This window comes from Pseudorca crassidens, chromosome 15 (assembly GCF_039906515.1).
Source record: "Pseudorca crassidens isolate mPseCra1 chromosome 15, mPseCra1.hap1, whole genome shotgun sequence".
NCBI lineage: Eukaryota > Metazoa > Chordata > Mammalia > Artiodactyla > Delphinidae > Pseudorca > Pseudorca crassidens.
Window position 1 is genome coordinate 22,013,072 of NC_090310.1, and position 20,842 is coordinate 22,033,913.

The following is a 20,842-nucleotide window of genomic DNA, read 5'->3' on the forward strand; positions in this document are numbered from 1 at the left end:
GGCTCCCATAGGTGGATAGAGGAAGGGTGGAGAAAGGGCATTTCACCTACTGTGCGGGTGGGTCCCAGAAAGGAATTTGAAGAAATCAAGACAAATTTTACTTTGTTATTTGGCTAGGACTCTGCCGTTAGTCTTGACTCTGCAAATTCTTTATCTCATCTTTAGGCCATTATGAAACTATATAGTTGTTTTGGATGTGGCTACCCCTTCTTCCTACTCATCCTACTTAAAAAGAACATCCGAGAATTTTGACATTAGAGACTAGAAGATGAACCTTTTATTTGTACCTTCTGGGTTAATACAGGTCCAAATCACTTTCTTATGTGACGGCAAGTTGGCAAGACAAGTTTCCTTTGGAATATTTCTGGCAGAACCGTAGTCTTCCTTGATGCGTTCCGCACATGAATCAACTTTGTGATCTATGTTACCTTTAAGAATTTTAGGAATTCTCCTTATTGGTTCTCCATATGTGCTCTAACCACTGCATTTCCAAGGTGAAGGTATGGGCTTGCGAGGGAGGTGATGATGAACTTGGGGTATTTCCCCTCGTTCATGGTTAGCTCATTGAAACAGAGTGGTGTTCCAGTGTGCAGTCTCTGGAGGGAAGCTTGCATACTCTGTCTCCCTGTCCAGCAGTGATTGCTTTCTAATTTCCTTCTAGGTTGGCTGGCTCCTCTGGCTGATGGCATGTTGAGGCACGTGGGCCAGTGGCAACAAGGGCATCCAATCCAGAGGGGGCCACTCTAGAGGCCAGGCCACCAGCATCATGGGCCAGTGTGTCACCAAGTGCAAGAATCCCTCATCAACTCTGGGTAGCAAGAATGGAGACCGTGACCCCAGCAGCAAGTCACATGGGAGGCGGGGTGCAGGCCACCGTGAGGAACAGCTGCCAGCCTGTGGCAAGCCAGGTGGGGATATCCTTGTCAATGGGACCAAGAAGGCAGAGGCTGCTACTGAGACCTGCCAGCTGCCAACATCCTCAGGAGATGCTGGGAGGGAGCCCAAGTCAAATGCCGAGGAGTCTTCCTTGCAGAGGTTGGAAGAACTGTTCAGGCGCTATAAGGACGAGCGGGAGGATGCAATTTTGGAGGAAGGCATGGAGCGCTTTTGCAATGACCTATGTGTGGACCCCACGGAATTTCGAGTGCTGCTCTTGGCTTGGAAGTTCCAGGCTGCTACCATGTGCAAATTCACCAGGTTAGTCACAAGTACTTCATGTCACCAGGTGATCAGAGGAGGGAAAGAGAGCACCATTGAGGAGTGGTGCCCAGCTAGGACAGAACTGGGTTGACTTCATAGGGTTTGGGGTAAATCTTATTTTCTTTTTCTGACCAATTTCTCTAAAGCTATTCAGCCTCTGAAGAACTGGGTACCAACCATCCTTGCCTGAAGTTAAATGAGGAATAATCCATGTTGCCACGCTGCTGCCCCGCCCCGCTGCTGTTTGACTTTTATCTTTTCTTTCACTCCTGTACTTGTCAATTCACTCACTTCCTCACTCGATGTTTATTGTACACCTATCACGTGTTAGGCATTGAGTGCCAGTATAGTGAGTGCCACTGGGGATGTGCTTCAGTAACTGCATGAAGCCAGTTGCCCCTTCTAGCTCTCTGCACATTACCCTTAGCCAGCCTATGCGCCAACAAGGACAGCTGGCCCTAGTTATCAACTAGTAGTTGTGTACATTGTCATGGTCGTTCATCCCTATAGAGGTTGTTTGTGGGAGACAACATGGCAGGGTCACTGCAAGGTGTGGTTTCCAGAGCACTGGGTTATAAGTAAGTAAGAATTGACTTTGAGAACCCCTCGATACGATTTTTAGTTCCTGGGTAGGTTACTCGACAGACCTCAGACATTCTATCTTCAGCAGTTGCAGAAATCTCTGAGATGATGGTCAATGTGAGACCATGTTGTAAGCTAAAAGTGTTATTATATAGATGTTAAAAATACATACTCAATTTTTGTTTTTTAATAACGGAACTTTGATCTCTGGTGGCAGAGTTACCCAGATTCATCCAGAATCTTTGGCTCCAAAAACTTCTCTTGGCAGTCACCAAAAATATTCCAAAAACAAACAACCCCTAGAGAATCAAAAGGAAAACAGGAAGAGACTCCCCATCTTGGAGGAGAGTCTACAGCTTAATCACTGTTGCAGAATGGGAAGCAGAACATGGAGCAGGAGACTTTGAGTTTAGCTTTGGAAAGATGAATAGATGAGTGAATGAACCATTATCAGCTGTCTACCATATACCAGGCACTATTAGAAGCAGCTGACATATTAACTTGTTTAGTCCTCACCAGAACCCTATGAAGTAAGGTAGATTCTCACCATTTGGCAGATGAAGAAATAGGACTACAGTTAGCGGAGGAGTTGGCATTCAAATCCAGACAGCCTCACAGCTACCCTCTTAATTATGATACTATATTGCCTCTCAGTAAATTATACCGTTTACAATTATTAATTGTGCCCCCTCCTTCCTGTTGCAGGAAGGAGTTTTTTGATGGCTGCAAAGCAATAAGTGCAGACAGCATTGATGGGATCTGTGCACGGTTCCCTAGCCTCTTAACAGAAGCCAAACAAGAGGATAAATTCAAGGATCTCTACCGGTTTACATTTCAGTTCGGCCTGGACTCTGAAGAAGGGCAGCGGTCACTGCATCGGGAAATAGCCATTGCCCTGTGGAAACTAGTCTTTACCCAGAACAATCCTCCAGTATTGGACCAGTGGCTAAACTTCCTAACAGAGAACCCCTCGGGGATCAAGGGCATCTCCAGGGACACTTGGAACATGTTCCTTAACTTCACTCAGGTGATTGGCCCTGACCTCAGCAACTACAGTGAAGATGAGGCCTGGCCAAGTCTCTTTGATACCTTTGTGGAGTGGGAAATGGAGCGAAGGAAAAGAGAAGGGGAAGGGAGAGGTGCACTCAGCTCAGGGCCCGAGGGCTTATGTCCCGAGGAGCAGACTTAGTGGCTCTGTCTCAGGAGCAGCAGCAAGGATCTGCCCGCTGCCCTGCAGCCAACCAAGGAATTGGACCTTTCTGGAAATTACTGAAGATCCGGATATTTTCTACTTTACACCTTTCTCTGCCTTGTATCTGAAAGGGCTCTAAAATGCTGTATCATGTTTTAGGCACTTTCTTCACTTTTTGGATATTTTGGTTATTTCTTTTTTGGGGGGAGGGTCCCCCAAAATATCTGAACCTGGCTACATGTTGTGTATCTTTTTTTTTTTTTTGAAGCCTTCAGATAGAATAAGCCTGCCACTTCTTGCACAAATTAGATTTTTTTGGGGGGGTGGGGGAGGGTGTAGAGCAGGGAGGGGGGAATGGGACAGTTAGGTTGAATTATCATTACAAAACGATACAGTGCCAGATCTCAGTTTTGCATATTCTTGTTTTTCAGGGCAGGTCTGTACTGTGTGTAGTGCTGTTTACATCGTTGAATTTAGGTTGTAATAATTATTTTTAAAGATTTACACAGAGTTGAATAACAGTGTTAACTGTTAACCACATTGCATTAATTCCCAGGCGATTTAAAGCTCTTGGAGAGCCAAGGCCAGCCAAGAGCATTTGTAGTCTGGTGACAACCCCCTTTTAAGCTAATTTATCTGGAACCCTTATTTTCCTCACTTCTTGCTCATTCCTTCTTTGACCTATTGCATTTCATGTTGAGTTTATCCATCAACATGCTGCACCTGTCAGTCAAGTGAGCGGGTTTTTTTAGAACACATTGTACTGAGAACCACTTAAGCATTGAATGCAGAGAAAGCAGTGCTACCTCAGTTTTGCTGGAAGTAGACTTTGATAGTTTTCTTTCTTTGATGAACTTTCTGTATTTTCACGTTGTAAGTGGAAATACTTTTTTTTTTTTTCATTTGCCTTGGAGCCAAAGTTTCTGTTCCTGGGGGTCAGAAAACTGTGCCTGCCGGCCAACTGACTTGAAGGAAAACTGTGGTATGGAGCTCTGCTTGAATTTTTTTTTTAATTGAGTATCATCAGCTTACTTGTCTGGCAAGTGCAGAAGCCTGGACTGGCTTGAACTCTGCCAAACAAATATAAAAATGTATTTAATAGTTAAAACATGTGCCCTTTCCCTTCTTGCTGCACCCATGTTGTCACTTAACCCCCAGAAGTTATTTATTTTCTTCTTTGTTAATGTCAGGCTCATTTGGGGTAATGTGATGACTGTTTAGGTTTACATGACCCACTCTCCTTTTCCTACCCCCAAATATGTATATATACATATATAAGATATGTATATATTTTACCTATATAAAATATATATATATACACATATATGTATCTATATTTCTTTGTTTCTTTGCCTGCTAAAACTGGCTATAAAAGGGAGCCTTCAATATATATAGTATAAGAAGAGTGCCAGGGAACATCATAATGGAGGCTTTTGAATCAGAATTTGGACCAGTTTCATTAAAGAGAAGATTAATTTTCTCAGCCTTTTCCTCACAAGAGGGAGTCCCAGTTCCCCAGACTCCTCTGCGTGCTCGCTCCGTAAGGCCAGCTTTGGCCAAACTGCCACACAGGAGCTGACTCTGGTCCTACCTGGTTTCAGTAGAGGGTCCTCTTGTTATTTTTCCATTAAAAAAAAAAATGTCCTCATAAAACTGTACTGGAAGGGTGGGTGGCAGGAACTCGTACTGTTCAGCTTCCAACACTTTGGAACAGATTGAAAAGGGAATCTTTTAAATAAAAAAATATTTACACTCTTGAGGTAATGAAGAGTTTGTCTATTAAACATTTGGAGTTTTCTCCCCCAACTTACCCCCATCTCCCTCCCCGGTATGTTTCTCAGCCTGGGCAGGAATCACTTATTTTGAGTTCCTTTATTAGTAGCCTATGGCTCTGGGCTCCCATATTTACAAATGATTTAAGGAGTTTCTGCAGTCGATGTTTTTCTAAAATTGGTATTGACAATAGGGAACATACTTGAAGTTAGATTTTCTTTTTTGAATCCTAACCCTGACAGTTGCCCCTTCTTAGAGGGATGGATGGGAAACTTTAAAGTCAGCCACAGTAGGTTGGCAGTACTGCTGGAAAGCTGACGGGGGTCCCAGTCCAGATGTCTGGCTTTGTTCTAGCCTAAGACACAAGATCCTTGATATGAAGAGTTTCTAGAGGTCCTAGCAGGTTCTGTGTCTCAACTGTAGTCAGGGCATCTAGAGTGAGGTGTTAACAAGACTGCCTTTTCATCCAGTCAGTGTGCAACCCCCAGTTTTTCCCAATTCTGGATTGGGTAGAGGTTGAATAAGGGTAAAGGCAGGCTGCTCCTAGCCAGGTAAGGCTTTTTCTGTCTCAGATCAGAAGGGTGTATGGAGAGAAGGGCACAAAAGAGGTAGATGCTGAATATCCTGAGGACTCTGGAGGAACTGGATTCTTTCCCCAGCCTATAAGAAGGCACGATTCCATGCATTAGGTGTGCTATGATGGGTGGTTTTTTGTTTTAATTCAGCTCTTCAGCTCCCTCAACAAAAGAACCATTTAAAAAAATTATTTTGGGTTATATATTTAATGGTCTATTTGTTGCAAAAATGCAAATTAGAAGCCTGAAAAGGGAATGGTCAGGGAGGGAGTTTCCTTCCAGGTTTGAGTCTTTAATGCAAGGAATTCAAGCTTCTGCAGTAGCCTGGGCCAATGCTCATTAACTTTCTCATGAAAAGCAGTTTTCTGCAAAGGGATCCAAGGTAGTGTGTGTGTGTAGGGTTTGCAGTTGCACTTGTGGGAAATGAAAGGTCCCTGTTCCTCTTCACCTAGAGATAGGTTTGCTGCTTAATGAGTGAGCTGTAATTGCTCACTCAATGAGTTGAAGAGGTCAATGCATGCCCCTCAAGTAAGCCAGTGCACCCTTCACTTTAACAATATGACACCAGAGTGGTGTGGTGGTGTGGAGAGGGGCAGGATGTGGATGCCATTTTGAAAATAGGCAAATATCAGAGTGGCGACAACAAACTGAATATGTTGGGAAATTGCTTGATTTTTGGCAATGGTTTTTTGTTTTTTTTTTTTTTTGCGGTACGCGGGCCTCTCACTGTTGTGGCCTCTCCTGTTGCAGAGCAACAGGCTCCGGACGCGCAGGCTCAGCGGCCATGGCTCACGGGCCCAGCTGCTCCGCGGCATGTGGGATCTTCCCGGACCGGGGCACAAACCCGTGTCCCCTGCATCGGCAGGCGGACTCTCAACCACTGCGCCACCAGGGAAGCCCTTGGCAGTGGTTTTGTGTGTGAGCTTCTGTGGTATTTCTTTAGCAATTGATTAGAAAGCTGTATGAGATGAAGTGTGCTTCATTGAATTGCTCTTCCCCTCTCCCTGCCAAATTTGAATGTATCATTCTTAGCCCTGCCTCCTGTAATGACACTTTGCTATGCTTCAGCTAGTTGCCTCAGCAGTTCTCCCTGCCAGATGTGCTCACATGTGTGAGTTCGGTCCAAGATCCCATTTCTACCCTTCTGATAAGAAAAAAAAATCTAGAGCTGGGTAAAGATCCAAATTTCAACCAAGCCCTCAGCCCCAAGGAAATCCAATAGAAAATGTACAAGACAGTGTTTTCAATATTAAACTCCCTAAGGAAGGCACAAACTAGCCTTTTTGGAAAGAAAGAAAGATTAAGCCACACATTATTTTCGGTCTTTTAAACAGTACGGATCTCCCAAGGACTGGTGGCAAAATTCAGTCCTCAGTGCTGGAGCCTGCAGGGTGTGGGACTCCACAGTTCACGTGATGGCCTCATATACTATACCATGCCAAATTTAAACAACGGTAGGAAATTACTGGGATAAGGACCTGGTATAGGTTTAAAAAAAACAGAAGATCTGTATTTAGGACTGTGTTTGGCTTGCCGCATTTAAAGTCAAGTCTTCAGTGCAGTGAAGCCCAAAGGTAGACCCAATTACACAATTATAAGGGCTGGGAGAAAGCTGCTGTTTTGCTGTAGTAGCCCGCTTTGCTATTTCTGTCTTATGTTTGGTTAGTGATGACCTGAACATCTTGGTAATTGACAAGGTCTTCCTTGGGGGACTCCAGCAGTATCTTGTTTAAAGAAGATGGACTTAAAAGGACTATTAAGTCATTAAAGTGTTAATTGGGACTCATTTGAGAACACGTGACATTGATCTTCCTCTGAATGCAGTCTGTTTTCTGATTCATATAGAGGGGTTCCCACCCACTTCCCCTTCAGAGTTTACTCCTTTGCTAAGCTGTAATTATAGCACATACCCAGGTTCACCTTGACTGGCACTGCCTTACAGTGGGGATCTGCAGGTGTTTTTCCTCATTGAAAGACAAAATTGAGTAACCATCAGATTCTGCTTCTGATTCAGGTACTAGGGCATCACATCCTCCTCCCTATTTCTCTTCTTGGAAACTGAGCCTGCTCTTCCAACCACCCACCTTCCCTAGTAGAAACTTTCAACACAAATCTTGGATATTGCCAAAGCCATTCAGCAGCTGCTGTGGTTTTATTCCCAACACACATTTATTCTGAGAGAAGTGTCTTCCCTCTGACCCTGGTCCCAGCCCCCTGAGTCTGTTATTAATTGCTCTTACCTGTTGCACTAATGAATAAGATTCTAGGTTTCAAAGGGGGAATTTGAAGCAATAGGCAAATGGGGCGTGGATAAATTGGTCCTACAAATAAGACACCCTGCCTTAACCCGCTGAGGTGATGAGTCCACTACTCATGTGACCCTCCACCTTTGTGGATTCCTCTTGGTTTGTGACCAATGTGTCTGTTTCTTGAAGTTGTACAAATTTGTTGACAAAAGTCAATACTTTGATTTTTATTCTCTGCACTGTTGCACTCTCCAAATGGCTCCTTGAATTTTTTAATTAACTTGTTACACACATTATTGTCACTTTTTTATTTGGAAGGTAACCTGCTGTTGGACTTAATAAATTTGTTTACTTGACTATTGATAATTCTGCAAAAAACAAAAACAAAAAACCAACCCCCAAACAAACAAAAAAAACCGGTGACTTCATTCTGGGGTGAGCTTTACCCACCAGGAGCCTCTTCCACCAACATACTGGATGGCAAATCCTGTGCTTTGTAAAGTAATCCAGATGGTACAGGATCCCTAGCTACAAACATGGATCGTTGACCTCCCACTCACCAAGCTTAATGGCTTTTGGAGTCCCAGGACTTGTAGGCAAGAAGCAAATGAGTCCTCACAGGGCCACTACCTAAACAGTCTTACCTTAGCAACTGACGTCGATTCCCTCAAAGAACAAAAAGTGAACACTGTTCTAAATGGTTGGCTCCTACATCTATTAGGTTGGCAGTGATTAAGGCAAAGGAGGCAAACTGAAAACTGTCAAGTGCTACTGCTCTGTGACCTTCGGAAAGTTAAATTCTGCGTTTCCTTTTAGTCATCTGCAAAATCAAGAGACTTATTTCTATCAGTGTTAGGATTTAGAAGAACATCTGTGATTTATAAAGCACCTAAGACACACAAGTTTAAGGTTTCCAAAAGGCTGTTAGGTGAGTAATGCAGGGAATCCAGAGAAGAAGGTTGGCATGGTCACACACAACCCTTCACAAGTCACTGCCCCTCTTGGGGGCTCAACTTCCCCCTGTGCCAAATTGGGAGGATGGGGGGCTTAGACTAACACGATCCCTGATGGCTCCATCTGGCTCTTACATTCTGGAAGTCTAATTGTGGTACATCTTAGCTTCCTTTCATTGTATTTTCTGTCAAGTTATTGTTTATGCTCAGGAAAGCAAGGGGTTGAGTACATGAGGCTTGGTGAAAACATCACTGAATATTCCAGGGATTTTAAGTTATATATCACAACCCGTTTGAGGAACCCACATTATCTCCCTGAAGTCACCGTTAAAGTCTGTCTCCTCAACTTTATGATCACCCCCTTGGGCCTCCAAGATCAACTCCTTGGCATCGTGGCCACCAAGAAGAAGCCAGAACTGGAAGAGAGAAAGAACAAGTTGATTGTGGAAAGTGCCAAGAACAAGAAGCAGCTAAAGGAAACTGAAGATGAGATCTTGGAGGTCCTTTCCCTTTCTGAGGGCAACATCCTTGAGGACGAGACTGCCATCAAAATTTTGCAATAATTGACAAATGGACACTATACTTAATGTGTAAAGAGACCTTAAAAATTCAGAATGGAAAATTCATTATGGAAAAGACAACAGAAACATGAGCAAAGGATATGGACAACTCTCTAAGGAAAAACAGTTGGCCAAAACCTGGAAAAAATAGCAGATGACAATCTAAGAGGTGTGGGGAATAATAAAGTGAAGATTAATCTAAAGGGTATTCAAATAAATTAAACCTATAATGAAAAACTTTTTTAATCTGTCAAATTAACAAAGATTTGAAACAAATCGATGCTAGCAAACACAAGGTAAAAACTTTCCTGGAATTAAAAAATCCTTCAGTGTTCATACTTTCTAAAAAAGCCCAGTAATTTCACTTCTAGGAATTTTTCCTCAAGAAATAATTATCTGCCAAAGATGTATGTGCAAGGATATGATTGGCAGCATCATTTGGAAACAACTTAGTGCCAACCATAGGGGACTGTTTTAGAAATTATGGCACACATCAACATGTTGGAATATTATGCAGCTATTAAAAACTGCTTTTGCATAATGGAAAAAGTATGATAGAAGATTGTAAAACAGGGGCAGTCATTGACTGAGTGGTGGGATTAGATATGGTTTTAACTTTTCTAGATTTTTCAAGTTTCCATTAATGGATTTCCTTTATAATAGGGAAGAGAATTTACAAAAAGGGAGACAAAAGGAAATGAAAATGACATGGCTGAGTGTACTACTAAACAACCCCACTATGGGTGAGGAGGCCAGAAAGTTGGGGAGTAATGTGTTCAAAGCCTAAACCAAGTGTTCTCTGAAAACCCTTCAAGTTGCCTTTCCCCCCACATGAGACGCTGCTCCTGCAGCTGCCTTGGCAGCTCTGCATTGGCTGCCTAGAAGGGTGTGGGAGGAAAAATGCACAAACGCACTTATGAATGGAATGTGTGTTTTGCAAGAGGCCAAGTTGGCAGCTTTGGCTTCCAAAAGGTGGGAGCATCAGCTGAAAGAACAGTGTGTGCAGACCGGGGCCCCAGAGACCTTATGGTCCAGGCCTATCTCTGTAGAGTTCTAGAGTTGGGGGCCCGTGGGGAAACTTCCACCCCCACCCATCCAGGAAAAGGAATGGCCTTGGCTTTTCCTAGGAGCAAAGGGAGTGCTCTTGGCACAGGGAACCTTCATCTGCTCTGTGAATATGCAGTTGGAAGATGATCCTCAATAAAATGTAGGCTTTCCCTAATTTAATTCTCACAACAACCTTATGAAGTAGGTACTAATGTTGCCATCTTTAAAATGAGGAAACTGAAGGGAGCTCCCTGGTGGTCTAGTGGTTAGGATTCCATGCGTTCACTGCTGTAGCCGGGGTTCAATCCCTGGTCGGGGAACTGGCAAGCTGAGTGGTATGGCCAAAATTAAATAAATAAAATGAGGAAACAGGCTGAGAGAGGGCAAATAATTCATACGTATCCCACTCTTTGGTCATTTTCCACAAACTGAATCTTTAAATATTCATAATAATCCTTAAAAGTAGATACATCCTCATTTTATACAGCTGTAGAAATGGACTCAAACAAGGTTAAGTGACTGGCCCAGGAGCACAGCTGAAGTGCCAACCTAGACAGACACTTATTTTGTGTCTCAGGACTGGAGTCTCAAGAAGTAAACAGCAGCTAAACTCCCACAGCTTTGGAGCTCAGCTGCAGGGGGAAAGAATCCAGCAACATTGTTTCAAGATGTTCTCAAGGCCTTGCAGCTGATGTCAGCAGTATACCTGGGGAACTTCGCTCTTTACAGGGGAACTTCATCCAAAATCAAGAGCTTCAGTTCTGGCTCCAGGTTACCAACTTCCAGATCACATAGAAGTTGCATTTAAAGGATTAAACACTGCCTCAAATGCCCAACCTTGAGAGTTATTTTAATTATTTTTTTCTAACTGTGAAAGCAATAATATGCTGACTTAAAAAAAAAAATGGCCTATATACAGAAGAGCATTTGGTAAAATCGAATCTGCCAATCCCACTAGCCAGAGACAAATACTGTTCATATTTTGGTATACAGCCTTCCAGGTTTTGTTCCAAGGCTGTGCATATCTTTGTATAGTTTTTTCTACTCAAACTATACAGATTACCCTGTAACTCTCCATGCTTTATACAACCTATAATATACTATAAATGCACTATCTCATCTTCACAACAATCCTATAAGATGTATACCATTATTATGTACCAAGCACAGAGATGTTAAATAATTTACAGTAATTCAAGCTCACCTAACTAAAAAGTAGGAAAGCTGGAATTCAGAGTCTAGCAGTTTGGATCCAGAGGTCTACTGCTGCTGCTTGTAGATCTCTTTCACTAGAGATTTTATTTACACACACGTAATTTTTAAAAATAGCTACCTAGAATTCCATTGAATAACCCCATGACATCTCCTCCATACATGTTTTTGAGGATATTGCTCTAGGAGTGGAATTGCAGGGTAGAGAGAAATTTAACAAGATTTTTTGTAATGATACATACTACATGGGCAGCTAATATCTCTATCAGTTTTGGAACTGTGTGTGCCTGTGCCCATGTCCTTTCCAACAAAGAATGTTGACAATTTGAGAGTTGATTAAAAACAAAGCAAAGGCTTTTACTGAAATTAGAGTTTCTAAGGGGGGCTCTGGTGTGATGGGGGCACCTGTTGGTAAAGGGTAGCACTGCAGTCTCACTCCGAAAGGAAGGAAGCATCCCTGAAAATTGAAAGAGGGCTTCCTGAATTGGTTAAAAGCTAAAAGAGTCAGTCTTCAACTTTGCTCTGGTGGACCTGCCAGATTCGCAGTCTGCCTGTCTTTTTCCTTCAATATTATAAAAGCCATTAATAGAAAACAGTTTGCCTTACAGAAATTTGCTTCACAGATGTTACCACTTTGACAAACTACATAATACCTGGGTTTTCTCCACAGAGAAGTCACTCCTCCTGGTTTCCTTACCTATATACAGTATACCATTTAATAGGAGCGCTACATGAAATAAGCACCTGCTGTAATACCTGTGTATAAACCCACTGACACAAAGAAAGTACAAACTGGTTTCCTCCCCTCACCTTGTCTTAAGATGAGAAATGTCTGAATTTTAGGCATTTATTGAAAATTTGTACATGTCATATAAATGGACTAGACTCCTTAAGCTGGTACAATGTTTCCACAAACTGTCTACTCTATAGAGGTCTGGCAGCCTCTGGAGTGCCTGCAGCCTGACCAAATTCTCTGCCATTGCCCACAAGGGATTAAGAAATGTGGCATATGGAAAATGGTGGGCAGACTCACAAACACTAGTTTAGGATGTTGCTTTCCTCTTCATCTTTTATTCCCATCAGTCCTAGGCCAGAGAGCGATCCATGAGTGCTGCAACAGACGAGGAATAAAGATAGTTTTTGTCGACAGAGTTGAATGAATGGTTATAGACTAAGGTAGAGGAAAAAGGTGTTTTTTTTTGATATGTGTATGTGCCATGGGGCAGGGGGCAGGCAGGTAGACAGCTTATGGAAAGCTGCCTGCTGAAAATGGTCCAATGGAAAGAATATTGACTAGTCCCAGATGCCTAGAATCAAATCATATAGCTCTGCCACTTAACAGATGTGAGGCACATCTCAACTAAGGGTGAATGATCTCAAACTAAGACTCAGTTTCTTCAACTATAAAGAAATATTAAAATTACTATCTCACAGGGCTTTTGTGAGGACTACAGACAATAATGGCTAACATGTTAACATATATGGAGCACTTACTGCATGTCAAGCAGTTAGGACTCTGTATGTGTTCTCATTTAATCCTCCAAACAGCTAGTGTACCTTATATAGATACTGATATAGATACAATTGTTATGTCCACTTTTCAAATATAAAAACAGGCTTATAGGCATTATATAACTTGCTCAAGTCACACAACCATTAGATGACAAAACCAGGTAATAATGGCAGTCTGTCATCGGAATCCTTTTAAACTGCTATTAGAATTTTGTTTGCTTTATTTAAAACACTTTTGTAGCACCTATCATGTGCCAGGCACTGTTTGAAAAACTTTACAAGACGTTAACTTTTAATAATGTATGTTGTAAAACACCTAGCACAGTGCTTAGAATTCAGGAGTCATCTGGTACATATTAGTTCCCTGCCACCATGTAGTGAATATTCTTGGAATTGGGTTAGAGCGCTGAGGTGCTCTCCAAGGCAAAGGAGGCAGAAATGAGCAAAGACAAACACAGAATCTGTCTCCACCCGATGTCTGAACTTAAGCTAACAAGCCACAGGCCTTTTGGCTATGGAGGACTGGAGCTCTAAGTGCTGGAGAGTGGCTCTGGACCTAGAGACCATCAGAATTCAAATATTAATTGTGCACTTACTAGCTGGGTGACCGTAGGCAAGTTGCTTAATCTGAGCCTTTTTCTCATCTTGTTAAATGGAGATTCAACAACCTTAACCAAAACTGCATATAAAAGCACTTAGCAGTACTTGACACATTAAGGGTTTGATGAATTATAGCAATTATTAATATTTTCAGTATTAATTTTAGCAGTCACCAGAAGTATAAGGATTAAGAGCTGAGTCAGGCTCCCAGCACGAGGAAACCTTCTACTCTCCTTGCTACTCCTTCTTCCTGAGCCACTTTTACCCTTTCCCAAGTGTTATCTGCTGGCGTCAATGGAGACAGCTGCACAGATGAGGCCCAGAGAAGTCAGTCACACAGCAAGCGTATAGTCTGGGGAAATACGTGCTCCTGCTGCTGGGTTTGATCATTATGGCTATGGAAATCAGAGTGCAACTTTTAAAACAAAGGAGTAACAGCAGGTTTTGTTACTACAGGATTTGCTATTTCCAGAGTTTTCTCCTGACTTGTCAAACATGCCTTAGGACCTCTGCCTCAGTCAGAACCTAAGCCTTTTTTGCTCCCTGACCCAGTGCTCCCTCCTCTAAGCCCTCATCCCCTGAGAACACCCCAGCTACTTCTGGGAGAAGAAAGCTTTGGCCCTCTCTTGGCTAGTCTACCCACACGATGGGGACTACAAGCTAAGTACTCCACTTGGTACACGGAAACCCCTATTTTACCCCTACCTCCATACACTGGCTCTGAGAAGTTTTATCCAGGCAAGTTTGCCCCTCAGGGTCCAAGCTCTTAAACAAAAGCTTTCTTTTTTCTTTCTCTGGCAAGTTTTGGTCACTTTTAAACCTCTTGCTGTTAAGTCTACCCATAAGCCTGTTTGAAGTATATCAGTCTAAGATTTTTTTTTTGCTGTAAAACCTAGTACTTATTTCTGTTTCTCAGAGACAGTAATTCTCTCAAGCTGCCCAGCAGGTAGCCTGTTTCACTAGTGGCCCTAATACATGTTACAAGAATTTTATGACAGGAAGTTAACTTCTGATCCAGGCTTCAAGGCCTGAGGCATTCATGTTTTGCCACCTGGGACCTTGGGCCTGTGAAAGAATCCTAGAATGTCAGAATTTTAAGGGACTTTAGAAATAATACAATCCAGTGGTTTTCAAACTGTGCTTTTTTCAAAAAAAGCCCTCTTTCACTCTTTCTCTCCTCCCCCAGCATACACATTCATTCATATATCTACTCATCCATTTCAGAATTGCTCATCTTTATGCCTTAGTAAAGATTTAACATCAATTTTTCTTTTAAAGAAAGGGTTTTATAGTTTCAAGCATTTGAAAATGACTGATTTACTCCAAATCCCTCATTTTACCAAAGGGAAATTGAGATCCACAGTGGGAAAGTGGCTTGGCCACTACTTGTCAGCAGAGACAGGTGATACAGCTGGGACTGGACCCAGAGTCCTGCTCCAGTATTCCTCAGTCTTAGAAACAGCAAAACAGGCCCTATCTCTTAAAAGTTAACATAAATGGTAAAGGGGGCAAGGGCAGGGAAGGCAGGAACACACTCCTGATATGTGGGAAAGGTAGGTTATAGTCACATCTAAGCCTGGGCCTTGCCCTAGAACTTCTTGACCATTTTTACTCAAGTGCCTCTTGTTCCAGAGAGGCTGCAGAACCTAAGACCTCTGCCTTTAAACTGGGATGAGCTGTCTCCTTGAGGGACCACTAAGTGTAGTTATAAAAGCAAATACGAGTAACATGGGGATACAATACCTCTCTCTTAGAACTGTGAGAGTTAAGAGATGATTCATTTCAGTTTTCGTTTATGTGCCTGGACGTCAACAAAAGGCTTTTCTCCAAGAAAAGCTTAAGTCCAGAGAGTCCAGAGGTCAGAATCATGAAGGGGCAACCCTTTAGTCCTTACCTCTCAGTTCCTGGCAGCAGGATGAGGCAGAGGGTGCCTGAGCACAGGCTGTGGTAGAGCTTTCCTATCTTCCTGCCCCAGCGCCAGGCTGCTATCTTTGGGTGGTCCAAGTTCAGCATCTAGAATCAAAGCCAGGTGTTGACACTCAGTCAGAGTACCCACCGCTGACCTTTGGAGGGACTGCAACATTCCTCCTCAGGCTCCCGGGAAAGGCTCTGTACAAATCCTCAGTCTGAAGCCAGAGTCTATACTGCAGGGTTCCTTGTCCACTCCAGCATCCCCAGACCTCCAAGTCAGTTTAGGGTCCTGAGTTAGGGAAACCAAATCACTAAGGAGAGCTCTAGTCTGGCCTCTGACATCAAGTATCTCTGTGACCTGGGCAAAGTCACTCACCAGCTCTGGTGTCTATTCCTCATCTGCTAAGTGTGGGACATTAGACCACGGCAGGGCTTCCCAAACTTAAACCATTCACCTTCTATCTTCACCCTTCTGTTGCATATTCCCTAATGGTTTTCTTTAAAGTGAGTCAATTTCTTCCTTAGCTTCGTCTAAGTAATACTATCCATGAAATCACACGTTCAATGTGGTGGTTGCATACTTTAATGAATGTTAGAAAAACAAGTTCATAACAATAAAAGTGAAAAAAAGAGGTCCATCTATGACCACCAAAAATCATATTGTGTATGTATGTACTACACTTCAGGAAATCCTAGATCACTAAAGACTTGTCCAGCTCTCCAACTTCCTGTATTAACCTCTCAAAGTCCCTTGGAGAGACACCTGGAAAACCTGATTTTAGCAAGTTTGGAGGGGGCAAAAGTATGAGAGATCTTGAGAAAGAAAGGTGTGTCCAGGGCTGGAAGACACTGGAGAGTGAAGTAAGACTAGTGGCAGGGCAGGAAAAAAAAGACTGAAGGCTTAAGTGTCACTTGAGCAGGACTATCCTGTCTAATTTCCATAAACATCAGAAGGCCAACCACCAGAGCCAGCAAACCAAGGTAGCTAGCTACCTCTCCCCCCTAACCCCAGGATACATTTAATCACTCACCTGCACGGCCTCCTGCTCCGAGGGAGGAGGTATGACACGAAGCCCTGGGGGCCTTGATTCAGGAGGTAAGCCCCTGAGCCATGAATGGAGGTGCCTGGGGGTTAGGGCATGCCTGCCTTTCAGCTTCCAGTTCTTGCCTGTGAGAATGCCAAGGGCCCTATGGGCACTGCCAAAAGTTTTGAATCCTGAAAACAAGAATACCCCCTTCTGTTATTAAGGACCAAAACCAAAACCAAAAAACCTGATCACCATCCAAGCTGGAGCCCATCCAGAGCCAAGGGAGAAGGACAAAATCAGGAGATGTTGACCTGGTCCAGCCCAGGAGGGATTACTTGTTGAACATTTCCTTTCTCTGACCTCATGTTACCACCATGTCTAATCTCCTTTCCCAAGGCTATATTCAATGGCATAGACTTACTCAAGAAACAGTAGTTTTTCTGCTTTCCATTTTTAAGATCTTTAGGCAAGATCAGAGCTTCCAGGCCCAGGAAGAGGCTGGACTGTTGCAACAGGTGTTCCTTGAAGGTTTCACTCACTCCAGACAGGTATATAGTACCTCGGTTCTCAGAATCTTGTTCCAGCTCATTCACAAGGATGTCACAATCAAGGGTGAGCTCTGTCACAGGCCTCTGCACCTAACCAAGGAAAGATGGCATTAATGGTAGAAAAGTCACCACTTCAAACCCCAGGCCTGTTACATACTAGGAAGTAGCTTAATTCTGCAGCTTCCTTATCTATACAAGGAACCTAATGATAACTGCCCCAAAGGACTATGGTAGAAACTTAATAGATAAATAAATACAAAATGTAAATATTTTTGTGTAAATAATACTCTCTTCCCTTTCCTTCTCTCCCCCACCAACTGCCATCAGTTCTCTGCCTTCTATACCAATGAAATTCTGTTTAATTGCATAAGAAACATCAAAATACCATTTGATTCCCCTGAAAGCTAAAGGGCAACCACAAAAAAACCACCCTGAAAAACCATTTGGGGTCTAAGTAGTGATAAAGAGTACATGGAAGATGTAGCCCAGGCTGATTTTGACAAAAATGAAAAGCTATCATGTCTTAGGTCACCACTATAAGAATGCCGGCCTTGGCTGAAGGCTTTCCATTACAGAAAATCTTGTTTCTTAAGCCTCTCGAGGGTGCTTGTCTAAGCTGTTATGTCTTAGGGTGCTGTATATACAGGCTTGAGTAAATACAAGTACTGAAAATACAGGATTGAGTGAAGTGTACTACTTTATGCTTTCTCTGGAAACCCTACCTTGATGCAGGTACCTTCCACCAGGCTGCCATCCAAAGACTCTATGGCCAGCTGGGCACCTTCCAGGACTTCGTATTGTATACAGAGATGTGGCTGCAGAAAAATCAAGATTTCCTTACTTTTGCTTTCCTGGCTCAAACTGCCAGAGACAGGGCTAGGAACGGGGCCCACCTAAACTACAGTGGCCAGAGCCACCAGAATGGATGTTCTTGCTGTGCTGGGCTAGACAGTGATCACAGACCATCAATTTTAAGTGGAATCATCATGGTTTTCAGAAAATAATCTTGTCACTTAAAATTGAAGCCTTCTCTCCCTAGGTGGTATGGGGAAAGCACTAACAAATTCTTTACTACCCAACTTGCTGTTCATACCATTTATTATTATTATTATTTTGCGGTACGCGGGCCTCTCACTGTTGTGGCCTCTCCCGTTGCGGAGCACAGGCTCCAGACACGCAGGCTCAGCAGCCATGGCTCACGGGCCCAGCCACTCCACGGCATGTGGGATCTTCCCGGACCAGGGCACGAACCCGTGTCCCCTGCATCGGCAGGCGGACTCTCAACCACTGCACCACCAGAGAAGCCCCCATACCATTTATTATAAATCACTAAAGTTACCGCTGCAAGTCACAGGCAGAGATTCCCATTTGCCTTATTAGCTTAATTTTAGACAAGCAGCTTTCCTACAAGCTTGGGGAGGTTAAGTTCTTCCACTGGATTTGCATCTTCAAATTGACTTATTTTGCACTTGATTAACACCAGAGTGTCTAAATCTATGTGATGGTCTGAGCCACAGCATCATCATGGAGATTAAAGTGCTCCCATAGAAAAGCTTCATTTTATTGGATTTGGCAATGATTCCTGAATATGACACCAAAGGCACAGGCAACAAAAAAAAATGAGAAGTTAAACTTTATCAAAATTAAAAAGTGTATCAAAGAACAACCATCAACAATGTCAAAAGGCAGCAGAACGAATGGGAGAAAATATTTGCAAATCACATATCTACTGAAGGATTCATATCTAAAATATATAGAGAACTCCTAAAACTCAACACAAAAAAATCAACCCAATTAAAAAATAGGCAAAGGACTTGCATAGACATTTTTCCAAAGAAGATATACCAATGGCCAATAAGCATACAAAGAAATGCTCAACATCACTAATCATTAGGGAGCTGCAAGTCAAAACCATGAGATACTATTGATACTTCACACCCATTAGGATGGCTACTATCTAAACAACCCTCCCCCCCAAACCAAAAACAAACAAAAAAAACCACGTGTCAGGGGAATTCCTGGCGGTCCAGTGGTTAGGACCCCCTAGCTTCCAATGCACGGGGCACGGGTTCATTCCCTGGTCGGGGAACTAAGATCCCACATGGGGCGCAGCCCAAAACAAACAAACAACAAAAAAGACCAAAAAAAAAAACCCAAGTGTCAGCTGGAACATGGAGAAGTTGGAACCCTTGGCATTGCGGGTGGGAATGTAAAATCGTGCAGCTGCTATAGAAAACAGTATGGCAGTTCCTCAAAAAATGAAATGAATTATCATTTAACCCAGAAATTCCACATCTGTGTATATCGCCCAAAAGAACTGAAAACAGGGACTCAAACAAATACTTGTACATCCATGTTCATTTCATAGTAGCATTATTCAGAATGGCTAAAATGTGGAAACAATTCAAATGTTCATCGATGGACGAATGGATAAACAAAATGTGGTATAATCATGCAATGGAATATAATTCAGCCTTGAAAAGAAATGAAATTCTGATACATACTACATCATGGGTGAACCCTGAAGACATTATGCTAAGTGAAATAAGCCAGACACAAAAGGACAAATATTGTAGGATTCCACTTATATGATATACATAGAGTAGTCAAATTTATAAGACAGGAAACACAATAGTAGTTAATAAGCCTGGGAGAAAGGGGACTGGGGAGTTACTGTTTAAAGGGTACAGAGTTTCAGTATGGGATGATGAAAAAGTTCTAGAGAGAATGTACTTAATAACACTGAACTATACATAAAAATGGTTTAAAAGGCAAATTTTATGTATACTTTACAAAAAGAAAGAAAGAAAAAAAAAGACAAGACGACTTACAGGAAGGAGTGACAGTTCCTTGAATACCCTTTCCCATCCCTCAGTCTATGTTCCCAGGGATGATCTTTTTATTTCTGTTTTTAGGTGTAGGAAAGACAATAAAAGATTTGGGGAAAGCACATTTTAAACATCTAGGATTCTGCAGTTAGATCGCTTTAGAGACTTTAATTTTTGCTTCACTTTAATAGTTACTAAACCTAATAGTTATTAGTTGTATTATTAGCTATTACACATAATAGTTTAATGCACCAGATTAATAGTTGCCTATATCAAAATTCTAAAGGTACAAAAAAATTTACAGTGAAAAGTCTTCCCCTAACCCCTGTTCCCAGTCACCTAGTTCCTCTCTCCCTGGAGGCCTTCATTGTTACCAGTTATTGTATATCATTCTACATATATTCTAAGTTTTTATTTTCAATTCTTTTCATGGCTTCCTGTCTCATAGTGCTTATAATGTTGTTATTGCTTCATATAGTAACTTTAGTCTTTATCTGACTTCCTGCTATGACCATGAAGATAGAGGCTTACTCTATCTATACAAAAGGATGTATCTATACATCCTTTTAAAAAGTATGAATTTTTTAAACCATATACAAGTATTATTTCTTAAAAAGTAAAAATAATTAAACTCTTTATAGGGTTTTTATGTAAATAACAAACTAATAAACAAAACTTACTCCAAGAGATTGGAGAGCTAACAGCAACAACAACAAAAAGCCCTACTCCTCTAGTATCTTAACCCAGCTATGCGCCTACTTTGGATTTAAGCCCTACAGACTTCCCGGCACATGGAAGCTACTGCTGTTTTTGAAAGGGCATTTTATCATTTAAAGCTGAAGTCACAAGCATGAAGCCCATAAACTACATTAAACCACTAGACGTATTTTTTGTCTGGCTTACATAATATTTAAGAAAATTGGAGCCAACAATATGAAAATTGGCAGATTTCTTGATTCTCAAAACAAAAAAATCAGAAGATCTGGCAATATGGGGCACACATTCTTATGGGTCAACACTGTTCCCATGAGACAGAGCATGTCTCACATTCCAGTCAGTGACAATCAAGCTCAAA

At 42.2% G+C, this 20,842-nt stretch overlaps 2 protein-coding genes across 6 annotated transcripts in view; one reads left to right on the top strand and one right to left on the bottom strand.

The window, feature by feature from the left end:
- Positions 1 to 259: 259 nt before the first annotated feature.
- REXO5 (RNA exonuclease 5) overlaps positions 260 to 20,842 on the bottom strand; it is a 54,955-nt gene continuing 34,372 nt past the window's right edge. For 4 of the 5 annotated variants that reach the window (XM_067706438.1, XM_067706439.1, XM_067706441.1 and 1 more), the window contains 5 exons: positions 17,662 to 17,754; positions 16,813 to 17,029; positions 16,395 to 16,579; positions 15,347 to 15,465; positions 12,174 to 12,451 (listed from right to left, as the gene is read on the bottom strand). In XM_067706438.1, the coding sequence (XP_067562539.1) occupies positions 12,379 to 12,451; positions 15,347 to 15,465; positions 16,395 to 16,579; positions 16,813 to 17,029; positions 17,662 to 17,754 (687 nt within the window). In that variant the 3' untranslated portion in view covers positions 12,174 to 12,378. Of the gene's footprint in view, positions 8,938 to 12,173; positions 12,452 to 15,346; positions 15,466 to 16,394; positions 16,580 to 16,812; positions 17,030 to 17,661; positions 17,755 to 20,842 lie in introns of those variants that run through there. The other variant, XM_067706440.1, reaches the window with a different exon arrangement.
- DCUN1D3 (defective in cullin neddylation 1 domain containing 3) lies at positions 767 to 4,733 on the top strand. Its single transcript, XM_067706464.1, has 2 exons — positions 767 to 1,197; positions 2,488 to 4,733. Exons 1-2 carry the CDS (start codon positions 767 to 769, stop codon positions 2,969 to 2,971), a joined length of 915 nt encoding a protein of 304 aa, XP_067562565.1. The 3' UTR covers positions 2,972 to 4,733.

Coding starts and splice junctions, on each gene's coding strand:
- DCUN1D3 (XM_067706464.1), top strand. CDS start 767: ATGGGCCAGTGTGTCACCAAGTGCAAGAATCCCTCATCAACTCTGGGT. Junction 1,198..2,487: donor ACCATGTGCAAATTCACCAG/GTTAGTCACAAG, acceptor TTCCTGTTGCAG/GAAGGAGTTTTTTGATGGCT.